Here is a 12,196-nt window from a genome sequence, read left to right on the forward strand (position 1 = left end):
ATGGACTAGCACCATAGTTCCTTGCAGGATGCAATTCACAACTTTGTCAAAAACAGGCCTGAGCTTTTATGATTTCCCAATGTTTACTGTATATACTGTATCTATAAACTGATATAAAATTTTAAAAGGAAAACAAAAGAGGCTTGCTTATGAATGCACAAAACTGCCTCTTGTGAGAAGTCTTGCACTGGGGGTGCAGCAGCAAAAGGGGAGTAAGTGGTCTGGTGACTGCTTCACACATGCAAGCCATCACTTCCACTCCACAGGGAATAGAAAGGCATGTGTGACCTCACTGTAAGAGTTCAAACAGAGCCTTACCTTGTACTCCAGTGTTTCCTTGAGCATGTTTTCCTCCTCTTGAGAGAAGTTGAGCAACATAGATACGGCTTTGATTAAATGAAATGCCTGAAATACAACCGCAAACATGACACAGTGGGTCAAGTGTAAACCAAGGCACAGCCAACTAATGAGACATGGAGGAAGCTCTGAACTCTCATAAGTGCATAAGAAGAGGAAAAATCATGTCTATTCTATGTTAGGTTCTGAGCTGCATCTGCACCTAGTTGCCAGGACACAACCATCAGATCTTATTCTGGATCTGGATGAGCTTTTCACATTTGTTTCAGCAAAGACACTGGAAGGTGCATAATGCTATCCACTCTACTCAGAGAAATGTTGATCCACAGTCCCTCTGCCCAAAGCCAATGGTTAAGACTAGCAGCACAAAAGCACTTTTTTTAATAGTAATAAAAATTACCTCAGATTCCCTGCAGGACATAAATTTTAGCACCACGTGCTTAAGGTACTCAAAGTTTATCTCTCGGGAGTCATTTAGGTCTGCATTGTTTGTCACAGTCAAGGCAGCAGTGGGTGCTTCAGGGACCTCGCCATCAGGCCTGATTTTCTGAAAGAGGGAAACATAGTACAAGAGTAAAACAACAGGGGAAAAATCATATGGCAGGTGGAATGCATGCCACATTCTCCAGGTTGTTTTGGAGAGTAAGCTATCTGCAAAAGAGTGAAACTGCCTCACTGTTTAACCTTGTAAAAAGTGTGCCTGCACACTCCAGGTTTGATACTATCACATTCTGTACTGGCGGACCTAGCAACCTGCATAAATTATGCAGATGTATTTACTAAATTTATACCCTGTTCCTCCACCACATGGTACTCAAGATGGCTAAGAGCAAAAAAAGCAAATACAACAAAATAAGATGTGAAATAAAAGGAATATAGAACAAGGTGTGGGGGGGGGGAGCCAACCAAATGCAGCACATTTACAAGTTAGCCTATAGGCCAAAGGCCAAAGAATGTTATTGCCCAGTAGAAGAGAGGTGTTGGAGATTATAATAGCCAAGGCTACTTTGGATAGGATTTCCAGAGCCTGGAACAGACCCTAAGAAGAACGTCTATTCATTTCCTTACCAAATGTCCATTGCAGATTGATAGAACAGGGGAAAAAAGGTCCCCTTCCAGAGATTTTAAACAGCTGTCAGGCTCATAAAGAAGAACATAGTCCTTCAAGTAGCCTGGCTCCATCCCTGTGGAACCCTATAGATTTATCTATCATAATCCAGGGAAGGAGATTTTTTCACAGTTAACACTATTTCACTCCCACCTGGCCCTTATGGTTTTAGGTAAGGCCCCAGCCTATCTTCTACTTCCACTCTAATAAAGAAGCAATGGGAAAGCAACTGTGCCCTTGGCCTTAAAGAACCAGCTTCCTCCCTCAGTGTTCCTGCAGGCTTGGAGATTTTCCCCAGACATCACCTGCCTGACAGGGAAATAACTAGGGACTATCTGGCTCTCACACTGAATTTAATTTTTCACAGCCACTTAAATTGCACCAGACAAATGTCAGATTCAGCAACACTTGCTGTTTACTGCTCCAATTCTGCTAGTGCCAGCCCAAGGCACTGAGAGTATCCACCATTCTGGATTCTAAAATGCTAGCAGGGATTGCCCACACTCACTCAAGCACTTCTTATCCTGTCTTCAAAAACAAAACTCCACAAGGCCTTACTTTCACCTCTGTAAGAGTTAGAAACTTGCTTTAAAAGAACAAAAAAAACGGCACTCTCAGGACAGAGATTTCTGTTCCCATGATCAAATAATCAGTTTGTGTTTAGGAATCATGGTACAAACATGCAACACTGAACTATGAAGGGGAAGGCCAACACTAGGACAGGGAACTAAAATACTTTCTTTTAAAATGACCTTGTTGGCCAATTCTGGGAGCTGCTGATCAGAAAGTGATTTTTTAGCCGTTAAAGAGTGCATAGCTAGCCTGGTGGACAGTTGAAAAAAAAAGATTTCAAGGGTAGACTCTACTTACCAGTTCTTTCTGCAAGGTCTTCTTTAGTTCTGTCATTCTCTGTTGTAGCTGCTTTATCATCTACCAGTGGAGAAGTGGGGAGAAAGATAATTTCAGCTCACGCACCTAGTCAACACAGTATCTTTCCAGCAATATCTACTTAGTGTTCTGTTATGCAAATTGCACTGCTTTGTGTAATTAGCATAAGGGTGAGTGTTACCCGTACTGCTTTCCTTTCACACAAGAAAGAAAAGAATAATTGTCTGTTACTATTTTACTATTCTCAACATAATTGACTGAAGATCCAAGTAGACCCTCTTCAGAGACTCTTTTATATCCAGAGACTCTTTTATTTGCAGTTGGATCAACTGAGGCATAAGTCTGGAAATGCACAGGAGAAAATGATCGATAGGCGTCCCGACAGAGTTGATCCCTCACCTTGTTCTTCTCTGCAATTTGCTGCTCCAGATCTCTGTTCTCCTTCTGGAGCTGGACTACATCTGTAGCAGACACCTCCCCATTGGTAGCAGCTTCTCCATCTTCAGAGGGGTGCAAGTGTTTTTTCAGGGCTGCTGATACGAGTGTAGCAGCCTGCAGAAGGCAAGAAAGAGAAGAGCTGAAAAAACTCAAACAATGAAATGGAGCTGCATGCAAGTTGGGAAGGTTCAAGGTAGGCAGGTACAAGAGGGCAAAGCAGAGAGCAAAGATAGAGGAATACTCCCTCTGAACTGAGAGACCTTCAGGGTCTAAGGAAAAAATAACCTCTAGCCACTCAAAATTCTTTAACTGAGGGACTGGCATCTGTGATATCCTTACAAAGATAGAGAACATTTAGTTATGAAAAATACTCAGAAGTAGAACTTTGAGAAGTTACCTTTTTGGTCTATCAATCCTGAACTACCCAGCCTAAGAACGTTAGTACAGAAAGGCAACATTTCCAAGTTCTAGTCAGTAGACTACACCTTGCCCGCCCCCCACTTGCTCCTGGTATGCTCAGTGTTTTTTTGGGCAGGAGAGGAAGTCTACCCATCCCATCTCAGGGCTCATTGGTGCTCACTTGTTTTTCGCTGGCTGCCAGGCGCTCCTGCTGTTCCCGCAGCTGGGCTTGCAATGCATTCCTCTGCATTTCTGCCTCAGCTTCTTGCTCAGCAGCCTGCTGCTGGCACAGCTTGAGGCTGGATTGCAACTGTTGGATCTGCTGCACAAGTGCATCATGGCCTAGGAGAAAGAAAAATGGCTGATCAGAAGGGCAACTTCCTGACATTAAATTAGAACAGAAGAGGGAGAGGTAGAATTCTTTCTTTCAGGCACTCCACTTTTACCCTATCCTTTTGCCAAGGAACACAGAGGGGTGCTGGTATTCCCCTAACTTTCTCCTCATAACCAACTTTGTAGGTCAAGCTGAGAAAGGGAGCAACTGGCCCAAGAGCAGATGAAGATTTTTATGGACAGGTGGGAATCTGAATCTTAGTTCAAAGGTTTAACTGCTGTAAAGAATGATAAGGGGCACCTTATGAGAGGCTGAGATGGTGGAGCTAAAACCCACAGATGTTGACAGGATTAAGAAAATGTTTTCTGCACTCGGGCTGGATTGGGGGCAGATTCAAAGGAAGGAAGCTTAAGTACTGTAATGGCATCAACATCTTGCCAGTAACAATGGAGAGATAAGATTCACTGGTTCTCACCTTGCCTTAAGTGCTTCAGCTCTTCCTCCTCTTTCAAAAGTGTGTCTGTTTTTTCAACGATCAATAGGTCTTTCTCCTTTAATAATGATGTCAAGTCTGCAACCTAACCACCGGGAAAAAGGGCCATAAAGTGTGTCAGACTGCAACTACTAGTCCTTATTTTCAAAATGTCCTGGCATCTGTATATGTGTTTATGATTTGTCATAGTTTGCATATATTAAAACCCATCAAAGATTACAGCACAAACCAATCTCTACTTTCACACGACAGATCCCCATGACCATTTCTGCTTTCAGTTCTTTTGGATTAATAGCAGAAAGAGCCCATGTACAAAGAGTCACTCTGCCAGGCTGGGTAAGGGTGCAATGACCACATGAAATTTCTCATTTGAAACAGCAGGTGGCAGGTGCAAACCCATCACTGAAAAGGAAATGTGGTGAAGAGAAAGACTCTGATCAGCCAGCAAAGGAGAAGCAGGGAACTGAAGAGTCCCACTCCCTGCCAGAAGGAACACAACTCCGAAAGCCAGTTGTCCTGGAGTTGCAGAACTGCATGATGGTTCAAGAGAATCAAGGCTGCAGGAGCACAAGATCTGACTTGTAAACTGCCTGGCAATCCCTCAGATTGAAAGATTACACTCAGCTAGGTATTAATCTTCAGAATAAACAAACTGCTGGGATGAATGGTCTTCAGAGTTGTAGTCCAACACTCAAACCACTATACTGTACCACTATACTATACCATGCTGGCTCTGGAGGCCAGGGTTCAAATTCCCACTTGGCCACAGAACTCAGGAGTTTATCTTTCCTACAGTCATTTAAACTTCCAGTCACTTTCAAAATTGGCAGGAACCATTTTTTTAGTCCCTAAAATTAAGCAGAACATCTGCCAAGGCAATGGATAGCTGCTGGATTCTAATATTGCTTACACTCAAAAGCAATTTCAGGAAAGAATGCTTTGGGCACAGCATCTCACAGCACTCGGTCCTAACAGAAGGGCCAACGCCAGACTGATGCAGTCTCTCACCTGCCGCTGCAGTAGCTCTTCCCTTTGCTTTTGTGTCTCCTCCTGAGTTTGGGCAATTTCAGCATGACTTCTTAATTCAGCCTGCAAAAAAGACAGAAGCCTGAGATGAAGAAAAATTCAAAATTATAGGCAGTGAGGAAAATGTTGTCACCCCTACCAGGGTCATTGCTATTTTTATATGGACAAGACACCTTCCACATGCCAACGGGGAGAAGACGCATGCTCCAGTTACTAAAGATCTCTCTTTCCCCCAACAAGTGCCCCTTCCCTTTCTCTTTCCCCTTCTTAACAGCAAGAATAAGCTGGGCAACAAACAAGAGATAAACAAAAATCTTTCATTCAAGAAGGCAGATGATCACCTATCGCTATCTTTGACATTTAACACATCTAGGCTTGATCAAGAGCTCATCTCCCTCACCAATGTAATTATTTTCTTTGGATAGGATGAAGAACAAATGCATTTATTTATATTTATTCTCTGCTTCCCAGCCCATACTGGCTTCCTACTAAAGTCCACAATAAGGTAGAATCTATCAGGGATAATGTTAATGGCAGCCTCTTCTGGCCCTTTGAAGCCAATGTCCTAGTCCTGGTTTAAACACCTCCTCTCCAAAGGAAAGGGAGCGTGTGCGGACTCACAGTGCTGTCTTGTTATTAGAAACAAAGTGTATCTGCTACAAAATGTTGCAGCAGGGTCCCAACAGACTAAATGTGGCCCTCAAGAAGATTACAAGTCCTGTCTCCATACCTTTAGTCTTTCAAGTTCCGACTCTTGCAGCGTTAATGAGTTTTCCATGTCTTTGCATCTTATTTTAAGTTCTTCATTTTCTTTCTCCAATTGGCTCTAAATGAACAGAGGCAAATATAAGACCATATTTTGATCCGGCAATTCTCAGATATTGTCTCCAGAGTAACGTGAACCTAACATTGGCACACTATTTTAATTTCATCTTATGTGATTATGTTAATGGCTCACATCAGGTATCTATATGTTAACACTACTAGTGCTTTGTTAACTGTGGTTTAAACTAATTATTTTTTTTAAAAAAAGACTATATTTTTATCATATCTATTGGAACTGCTACAGAGAGATAAAGTTGCTTTATTTTGGTTAAATACTGCCCTTACTCCCATCCCACATGGTTCAAGAAACAGGCTGCAGTTCAATAAGAATGACTGGTGTTCAAATTCGCTTCAGACCCAAACTCATTGAATGATCTTGGCCAAGTGCTCTATCAACTTTTGTTTGCCTCAAACAGGAGAGAGATAACTTACTTCACAGAGGTACTGTGAGAAAATATTGGAGAGTGAGATAGTGTTTCTGCCTCAGAATGTAAATCATATGGGTACCAACATTTAAAAATCTCAGCAAATAATTCAAAACCAGTATTATCTTAGTTCAGAAAAAATATGACACCACATTCTGCCCATATATCCTCCTCCCTCTCAATGCGCAGCTACTCCTTGGGCAGAATTTTAATTTTCTTTAATATAGCCTAGAAAGGAAAAAGAATGCTGCTCTGAACATGGGGATGTCACTCACAATCTTGCACTGGGAAGCCACCCTTTCAGACTCCTGTGCAGCTTCAAGGGCTGCAGCCTGCTCCTCCAGCTTTCCCATTTGCACTGCGTAGTGGTGCTGTGCAGCAGAGAGGCCTTCCTCTGATTTGATTCTCTCCAGCTCCAGGTCCGCTTGCTACCGGGAAGGAAGGGAGGAGGGGGCAGAAAAAGAGGCAAGTTCTGAATCTCCCTTAACTCTGCAGGAGGAAATTTTATGGCCAAAGTGTTCTTTGTTGCTCCCCCACAACCATCCACTCACCCCCCTACAAACAAACAGTGTTGGGCATACAGGATGGCAAGCACAAACAATATTTATTATTGTTGTGTACCTTCAAATCATTTCCAATTTATGGTGACCCTAAAGCAAATCTCTCATGGTGTTTTTGTGGCAAGACTGGTTCAGAGGTTTGCCGTTACCTTCCCTTGAAGGAACATTCCACATGGTGCTATCTTGGGAAACACCATTTTAAGTTCCCAAATTGTGTCTAGATCCAAGGAATGCCAGGTGCAGTAGGCTATATTTCAAATCACCACATTAGGTCCTCATACCCACCCTTTCCACTAGGGCTTGCAAGTTAGGTTGGAATATCTAACTATTAAGCATTTCCTTTCTACTTTATGTTCTGGGTGATACTGGTAGAAGCTAAACCATGCCAACTCACCAGCTTTTGAATCTGTAGCTCTCTCTCTTCTATGTCCTCTTTGCTTTTTGCTGCTGCTTCACTGGCAAGCCGGAGAGCTTGTTCAAGATCCTTCTGCTACAAAAACAAGAGGTTTTTCCTTCCTTGGATTTTGACACTGCAAATGCTTACTCCACCTCCAACCAACCATCCTTGCAGCATGGGGAAAGGGTTAACAGAAACATACCAGCTCACATTGCCACTACCTGCTGCAAAGTGCTTTCCTGGAGACTGCGCACAAGCTCCTCTCTCTCGCTCAGACATGCCTGTCCTTCAGCCAATTTGCCGTTCAGTTTGTTGATCTAGGATGTAACACACACCATCTCTGACTCTTGAGCTGAAACGTACAACCAGAATCACCTGGTGCAACTTTCACCAGCCGCACCACGTCGAGTGATACTGCCGGCGAGAGCAAGTGGGGAATCTCATGTTTGCAAGTCATGCATCCTCTGTTATCACTCTCATTTCCTGGTACAAAATTGGCATTTTTTCTTAGAATTCTAGTATTATATAGGCAAGGAATGGTTACGGGTTGTTGTTACTGTTGTTGTGTTCCTTCAAGTTGTGTCTCATTTATGGCAAACCTAATGTGATCCTATCCTGGGGTAAACCAATACATGCCCCTCCCCTAAGAAGTTCAAACCTCCCAAAACATGGCAAACTTGTAACATTTCTGGCTAGAGAGGTATAGCAGCCTGCAAAAATACACTCACTGATCTAAAGGCTTATCCTGTTTGGGCCAAATATGAAGAACCAGTTGCAGTTATTCAGTAATCAATGAAAAACACTCTGCACATGCTTAGAGGAAACCACAATTACTTCATATATTGTTGGTGGAAGAATACCATGGAAAAACAATGAGAAGCCCCTCCAAATTATGCCCTCATGTTTACCGAGCCAAGGGGAATTCCGTGGAAAATCTAAGTGACCAGCACAAACCCAGGCCTCAAAGACCAATCCTGCCCAACATACCTGCGTCTCTAGAAGGCTCATGTTCTCCGTGTGACTTGTCCGTGTGGCCAAGAGCTGCTGCCTGGCCTCCTCCAGCCGCTGTTCCAGAGCACATTTCTGGAAAGGTTAGATATGGCAGCTGCTATTATTTATTAGTAACTCTTACTAATATTCTTTTATAGAATGTTCTTTTGACTTTCAAGGCCCTCCAAGCAGCTAATATCAAACAAAATATGTATTGTCTATATATAATAAATTATACCCTGCAATGTACTGAACCCATACGTGTTTTCCCACAGGAAAACAGCAACTGTCACCACCTGACAGTGAACATGAAAAGATCCCAGTGCCCTTTCTAGGAAATGTATTTTAGAAGCTGGGAAAGCATGAAAGCACACGTGAAGTAGGCACCCAAGCCTGAAATAAATTTTACGAACTGTGAAACGACAGAATGTTGTTCTCCCACAAGACCAGATGGAGGAGGGAGTCAAAGCCAGGGTCACCCTCAAGGCAATACTCTGCCATCACTTCTAAATGCCACTAGCAATCCACATTTACCTCTTTGAGCAGGTCCCGAATATGCTCATCACCAGAGAGGTTCCCTTCAAATCGCTTCTCCAGCATGGTCACTTTCTCTTGCAAGTGGCCAACTAGCTGGCTTTTCTCCTCCACTTCAATAATCATCTGTTGGAACACACACATACATTATTTGCTCTGCAGCCATTTGTTGGGAAAATATTCAGGGAACAGACACATTTAATAGTAAAGGATCTCTCCTCACATAAGTCTAAAGAGACCTGTGTTAGCACCATCTCTCTGTCTTTGGCAGAACCGGAGAATTATGGTTTTCCAATACGGCTTTTTTTTTAGTTCATTCTCGTTTTGTTGTTATAGGGCTTCAAGTTGTTTCTAACTTATGGAGACCCTATCATGGGGTTTTCTTGGCAAGATTTGTTCAGAGGAGGTGTGCCACTGCCTTCCTCTGAGACTGAGATCAAATGACTTGACCAAGGTCACCCTGGTCTTCATAGTCCAACATTCAAACCACGATGCCATGCTGGCTGTCTTAGCACATGCAATTAATTTATTTTTTAAATTTGTTTGAGGGATTAGGCATTCCCAAAAGTAAGAGAAAGAAAAACTAATTCATTGGCATCCAGAGCTATGTCCAAATGTTTAAACAGAAGGAAAGATGACTACCAAGAGGAATTTGAGATATGATGAACTCATGGAACCAACATGTTGCCTATTCCTGTAATGTGATCTTCATCTATGTTTCAGCTTTTCCAGTTCCCAAATATTAATGATGTGGCTCCAGACCAAGTCTTGTTTTGCCTAAACACTGGAAGTTGTCTTAGCCCTTTTGCGATTTTTAATAGCCACTTTTCAGAACATTCAGGCCTTACCTTTTGCTTGTGCTGTTCATACTCCAGCTTCAAAGAGTCATGCTCTCCCTGTAAGGTTTCCAGTCTCTTTTCACAACAAGAGGCAGCAACCTGAGCCTAGAATGTTGAAGAAAAAGGGCCCCAAGTCTAACCTTGATAAATACAATGGCCCTACTCTTCCTGGAGCTTTAGGGATAATGTCTCAAACCAAATTTAAAAATTATGACCTAGGATAAGGATGAAACATTATTTCGTAGGATTCTTACTCTGGGATTGCAACCTCTTTATTTTTCAATGTCAGAAATGTTCATTCACATCATCTTTTTGATGCTGGGTCACTTCCCTCTTTGTAGAATAGTACACTAGGCCCAATAGAGACCACAAACCTGCTATTATTTAAAGCAGGGGTTCCCAACCTGGAGTGTCCACACTTCCAGGGGGTGTAAGATACAATTTCAGGGAGTGCGACTAAGAGTGACCTGTGTCATTTTTCACTGGACCAGACATACAATCTTTCAAGATCTAACAAATGAATCGAACAGACTTTCACACTTTTTTGATCAGCTAGGTGTAGTTCCTCTGGATATTACTGGATGGTAACTTTTGGCATATCTCAGCACTGGCTATGCAGGTTAGCATAGTTGGGAGCAAATAACATCTCCTCCCCCCACTGTCTATAAAGAAGTGCACTGAATCTCTTAACTTACATTTTGTAGATCTACTGATAGCCGTTGAACATAGGCTTGGAGCTCATGGCCTCGCTGCTCTAGCATGGTGATCTTGCTTTCTGCACTCCTCTCTGCATCTTCAAGCTCAGCTCTAAATGAAAAGGGACAGGATTTTCACCAAAAAGTCAGATAAGCCAAAGTGTGGCCAGGTTAGCTGGTTCTCTCCTATTATATATAGACCAAAGCCTTTCTGCCCACTCTCAAGAGAGTTAACACAGCCAACCCCTTAATATCAGTCACTCTAGTTTGGGGCAAAACAGGTTCTGAGAACTTCACTATCAATTTTTATTTTGGAATGAATTATTAAAAGGTAATGCCCTAAACAAATTGCTAGTCCCAACTACAGTAGATCAACAGTATCTGAATGGCAAGTTGTTACTTATATCAGTCTCATTTCTCCATCAATTCTACTTTAGGTGGGATGAGCAACTGTATTTAGTCGAGTGACCAGAAGGGTGCAGTGACATATGGATGGATACAACACAAATTTCTAAGTCAGGCTGGAGCAGACAGGGTGGCCCACATTTAGACCTGGAAGCCTTCTACAATCTTAGGTCCTGGGGCTGGAGGCTTTTTTTTGGCTGGGCAGGTTTGATTCCTGGCCTGGACATCCCAGAGGCCTTATCCTGCACTCTCTCTCAGAGTTGGCCAGTGCACACAGTTATCACCAGTCTGGTTTGGGCACACAAGGCCTTGCAATCAGACAATATTCTGAGCTGTCTCAAGCACAGCATCAATTCTCTACCTCTCTGCCTGCAGGTCCGCATGCTGCTGCTGTAGCTCCTGCAGCTCTGCAGCCAGGCGTGTGGACAATGCACGGGAGACCTGCAGCTCCTCTTGGACACATGCCACCTCTTGTGTAGCAGAGCCCAGTTCTTCTTCCATCTGGGCCAGCAACTCTTCTTTCTTCAAAAGCTGGAGATTCAAAAGGAACAACAGTTCAAAAACCAAGTTCGCCTAATAGAGATGACTCAAGGGCATGGACAGGCTTCTCTTTTTTTAATGTTGAGAGTTGCATTTTGTTGGGATGGGAGAGTGTAATCTGTCTGAGACCACCTGCCAGTGTGGCACTGGATGGAGACAGAAAAGATTATGCCATCCTCATTTTTCTTCCCCCCTTCTTTTTATTCACTTAGACGGGAAGGGACAAACAGACATCACTCTTGCAAGGGTCTGAACAGATCACTTTCAGAGAGCCTGGAAATTGGTTCAAGGGATTCAGGTTGCCTATCCCTGCTCTGAAGACACAGCAAGGAACTTCTCAAACCTGCCCTATCTTGGCACATGAGCTTCTACCACTCAATAGCCCAGGGAATGATCTGGAGGGAAAGGGATCAGCTGAGTCATTTGCACCACCTACAAGTCCTAGGCCCTTGCACTGAGACTAAATCAAGAAACTAGTCTATACCTAAATTCCTGAAACTGAAACCCTCAAGCCCAGGAACTATAGTGCTTGAGATAACCACACTGAAGAACCTGCATATTTGCTCCCCAAGGGCCAAATCTGCTCATCACTGCAGGCACTGTACCCATTGTGGAACAACCAAGAGGAAGAAAAATGCCAGGCTCCAGGCCAGAGAACAGCCCCTTAAGCATGTAGCTTTGAACAAAACATGTCATTTCTTTCTTTGTTGTGAACTGTTGGGAGTTCTGAAAAGTGCATCAGTGAGTACTGTCTCTCACTGCTACTTCACCTTTCAATTAACATATCTTAGCTCCCCATCTGTCCCAGACCATGCCTGGACTGGTTTCTCCCAACTATCATGCTCTACTCTCACCAGGACTTGACAGTCTGAAGTCACAAGATGCAGCATGATTACTAAAGCCAAGCTGGTCTTGATCCAGACAGTGCCTGGAAGAGAAGGCG

At 43.1% G+C, this 12,196-nt stretch overlaps 1 protein-coding gene across 3 annotated transcripts in view; it reads right to left on the reverse strand.

Annotated features, from left to right (window-relative positions):
• The window catches only part of GOLGA1 (golgin A1), a 31,910-nt gene that overhangs the window by 1,833 nt on the left and 17,881 nt on the right, over positions 1-12,196 (reverse strand). For all 3 annotated transcript variants that reach the window (XM_042477797.1, XM_042477795.1, XM_042477796.1), the window contains 16 exons: positions 11,075-11,244; positions 10,309-10,420; positions 9,623-9,718; positions 8,775-8,900; positions 8,238-8,333; positions 7,472-7,567; positions 7,248-7,343; positions 6,569-6,721; positions 5,774-5,869; positions 5,026-5,106; positions 4,000-4,102; positions 3,372-3,532; positions 2,753-2,905; positions 2,336-2,395; positions 758-904; positions 319-405 (listed from right to left, as the gene is read on the reverse strand). In XM_042477797.1, the coding sequence (XP_042333731.1) occupies positions 319-405; positions 758-904; positions 2,336-2,395; positions 2,753-2,905; positions 3,372-3,532; positions 4,000-4,102; positions 5,026-5,106; positions 5,774-5,869; positions 6,569-6,721; positions 7,248-7,343; positions 7,472-7,567; positions 8,238-8,333; positions 8,775-8,900; positions 9,623-9,718; positions 10,309-10,420; positions 11,075-11,244 (1,833 nt within the window). The remainder of the gene's footprint in view (positions 1-318; positions 406-757; positions 905-2,335; positions 2,396-2,752; positions 2,906-3,371; positions 3,533-3,999; positions 4,103-5,025; positions 5,107-5,773; positions 5,870-6,568; positions 6,722-7,247; positions 7,344-7,471; positions 7,568-8,237; positions 8,334-8,774; positions 8,901-9,622; positions 9,719-10,308; positions 10,421-11,074; positions 11,245-12,196) is intronic.

Source organism: Sceloporus undulatus, chromosome 7 (assembly GCF_019175285.1).
Source record: "Sceloporus undulatus isolate JIND9_A2432 ecotype Alabama chromosome 7, SceUnd_v1.1, whole genome shotgun sequence".
NCBI classification, from domain to species: domain Eukaryota; kingdom Metazoa; phylum Chordata; class Lepidosauria; order Squamata; family Phrynosomatidae; genus Sceloporus; species Sceloporus undulatus.